The 3,359-nt window shown below is 33.2% G+C and overlaps 1 protein-coding gene across 2 annotated transcripts in view; it reads left to right on the forward strand.

The window, feature by feature from the left end:
* The first annotated feature begins 1,521 nt into the window (after positions 1–1,521).
* The window catches only part of LOC108737511 (ras-related C3 botulinum toxin substrate 1), a 6,608-nt gene continuing 4,770 nt past the window's right edge, over positions 1,522–3,359 (forward strand). The window contains exons 1-3 of one of the 2 annotated variants that reach the window (XM_018470384.2): positions 1,531–2,079; positions 2,137–2,369; positions 2,425–3,032. In XM_018470384.2, the coding sequence (XP_018325886.1) occupies positions 1,964–2,079; positions 2,137–2,369; positions 2,425–2,663 (588 nt within the window). In that variant the 5' untranslated portion in view covers positions 1,531–1,963 and the 3' untranslated portion in view covers positions 2,664–3,032. Of the gene's footprint in view, positions 2,080–2,136; positions 2,370–2,424; positions 3,033–3,359 lie in introns of those variants that run through there. The other variant, XM_025975603.1, reaches the window with a different exon arrangement.

The following is a 3,359-nucleotide window of genomic DNA, read 5'->3' on the forward strand; positions in this document are numbered from 1 at the left end:
TGTAAAGGTAACGCAATTGTCTTCTATCTTATAGACTATTACTCCTACCCAGTGAATCAGACAGTAGTTCAGTATGTACCGTAACAGTAAAGTCCAACCTACAATAGAATACCTTCTAACAGAATCAATAAGCCGCTGTAAAAAAACAGGGCAATAATTGCTACCTATGTCTCATTTTAGTAGTTTTCTTTAAAGTTGTACCACGGATGTAATCGTGTCGTAATCGTCTCCGTATAATTTTGGAAATTCAAAGAAAATGGTAGAGTTTCCCAATGTCATTCAAACAACCTGCAACAATATCTTTAAATTTTAATATTTTACTGTTCTTTAAAACCTAACTTGGGACAAAATGGTTACAGCAACAAAAGCAGTTATGTAAGTTAATTTGCCCCTCTGTACCGGTGTTGTCTTGCTACCTCCGTATTCAGGTATTGCAATTTAGAATAAACGACTTGGCTTGATAGGTGTACTTTCTTTCTCCGCGAAAAAGTTTTAAATTGTCAAGTACCTACAAATTATTACCTTCGCAAATATAAGAGGAGTTCCAGCGGGCTTTGAAGAAACTCACAAAAGCCGCTGAATTGGGGTTAACATTTCGTGCAGTATGACTGCGATTGTTTCCGAAAAAGTTTGCCAAACAATCGTAATCACCTCCTCCTACTAGGAACTAATGTGAAAAATGCAAAGGGTAAACTGCCAAAAGATTATTTTCGTAATTAAATGCTTACCCATAGAATGCGACCCCACATAGGTATTATATATTTTTGAAAAGAGGAAAAATTATGCTATTAACTATGCTTCCTATTTAAAAAATATAAGTTTATATCTTAACTCGAAAGAGGATGATTTTTTTAATTTTTCTGACACCACTGTATGTAAAAGAACTGCTTGAAGAACGTAAAAGTTGTTTTTTTTTTTATTCTTACAAACAACCAAGATAAGGACATTTTCAAATTTTGTTTATAACTCTAAAACAAAAGCAAGTTTTTGAAAACACCAATAAATTTGTATCAAAAAAAGAGATAGGGAAGCCGCCATCAATTTTTTTGGATTTCTAATAACCGAGTTGTTCTATACAAACGTCGAAATTTGCCTACCCTGTACACTTACATAAAACAGAGCCTCATTTTTCCACAGTAATATTTTTTCATTCATTATGCTTTTGATAAAAGATATCGTTTCTATGTCACGGTAATGTTCATTAAAATATATGCGCTTTTTATGCAATTACATAAATTCCATTTCTTTATAAAACCTCTTTATAATCCTCGTATTTTTTTCTGCGTGTATTTCCTACCCAACAGACAACCCTGTTACCTCACTTGGAACAGCAGGTTGTCTACATTGTTTTTATAGCAAAATATCATTCGCTTCTGCAACCAAATTTTCATTTTATTCCCTGACGGTACCACTAGCGTACTCTTATAATTTGACTGCAAAGCTTACCGAAACTTCTCTATGGTACGCAGTGTTATTATCTAATTTATAGGCTAGGTTGTATCGGGTTTAAATAAGATCCATGGGAACACAATTGTCTATGGATCAGAATAAACCAGCATAAACCAGTGAAGAGCAATAAAAAGCAGGAAACGTACAACAAACCGTTACGGCTTTGGTTTCAGCTTTTTCCAGTCTGTTCGTTTAAAAATCACGGTCACTGTTTAGTCATCGTCATCAACAGTGATTTTTCAATCACCGGTGATGAAATACCGGGCATCACTTGTTTGCGGATAATAATAAGGCACAGTTCATAGATAAGGTCATTTTAAATAATAAGTGGTGAGAATATTGGTAGTGTAAACTTTTAGTGAAGCCTCACCCAACCTACATAATTTTACGAATTCATATAAATTCCCAACTAGAAGCACTGTAGTAACTGTACATATGTGTCCGAATTTAATACATTTTTATGAGTAGTTGAGATTGAAAGATTTGGCAATTTTTGCGTAGCCTTCGTTTAGATATGTCTTCCGGACGTCCCATAAAATGTGTTGTTGTTGGTGATGGTACTGTTGGAAAAACGTGTATGCTTATATCATATACAACGGATAGCTTTCCCGGTGAATACGTTCCTACAGTGTATGTGTTCATATAACGTTAATGTTGCAATTTCTTCTTTACATTGTTTTATTTCAGATTTGACAATTATTCTGCTCCTATGGTTGTGGATGGGATTTCTGTTAGTTTGGGACTTTGGGATACTGCAGGGCAGGAAGATTATGATAGACTACGTCCATTATCATATCCTCAGACTGATGTTTTCCTAATATGCTTTAGTGTTGCTTCACCTTCCTCATTTGAAAATGTTACTTCAAAGTGGTATCCAGAAATCAAACATCACTGTCCTGATGCACCTATAATATTAGTTGGTAACTCATTATCAGGTTTTGTAATACCGGCATTTTAATTTTGAATTGCTGTTAGGTACAAAAATTGATTTACGTGATGATCGTGAAACCTTAAATGCATTAGCCGATCAAGGCTTAAGTCCTATTAAGAGGGAGCAGGGGCAGAAGTTGGCAAACAAGATTAGGGCAGTTAAGTACATGGAATGTTCAGCTCTAACACAAAGGGGGCTTAAACAGGTATTTGATGAGGCAGTAAGAGCTGTGCTTAGGCCTGAACCTCAAAAACGTCGTCAGCGTAAGTGTATTGTAATGTAAAGTATATTGTGGATGTCACTAACTAAATTAGTTGACTTTTACTTAATTCAGTTTTCCATTATATAGCAGAAAATATTTCTAACATTAAAATTGTATAAAATTTTAGTTAAATTAAGTTGTTTCACTAGGCAGCTATGGTTGCAATAATTTACATTTAAATTTTACACCTACAGTTTTAATGGAAAAACAAATTAAGTGAATTTGATGAAACGAAACAAAAACGTTAATAATTGAAAGTCATTATATATTAAGTAGCAGAAGTAATTTTACTTCAGTTACAATATATGCTTACTTGCATTGATGAGTAGAAGTCACAAAAATTAAATTACATAAATAATTGTCACCCTTACTTTTAGGGGCAATAGGGAAGGAAAGTCTGATTTTGCGTTTTTTATTGTTATTTCTTTAACTCCTTTTTATAATTCTGATTTATATCAATTTTTATATTAGAAAACCATAGATCAAATTATCTTTTGCTGGTTGAGTGATTGAATTACCTTGTGCTGGTTGATATGATTTTTTACTCTAAAGTGCCTAAAACTAATTTAATTGATATACACTGACTCTATCATATCCTGGTTTTAATTTATGAAACGAGTATTTTATTCAGATATTCTTTTGTTCGTCATTCTGTAAGAAGTCTGTAATTGCTATAAATTTGACTAAAATTATGTCTAACAGTGCACTATGCTTCCT

The sequence above is a fragment of the Agrilus planipennis genome, unplaced genomic scaffold (genome assembly GCF_000699045.2).
Source record: "Agrilus planipennis isolate EAB-ADULT unplaced genomic scaffold, Apla_2.0 scaffold139, whole genome shotgun sequence".
NCBI classification, from domain to species: domain Eukaryota; kingdom Metazoa; phylum Arthropoda; class Insecta; order Coleoptera; family Buprestidae; genus Agrilus; species Agrilus planipennis.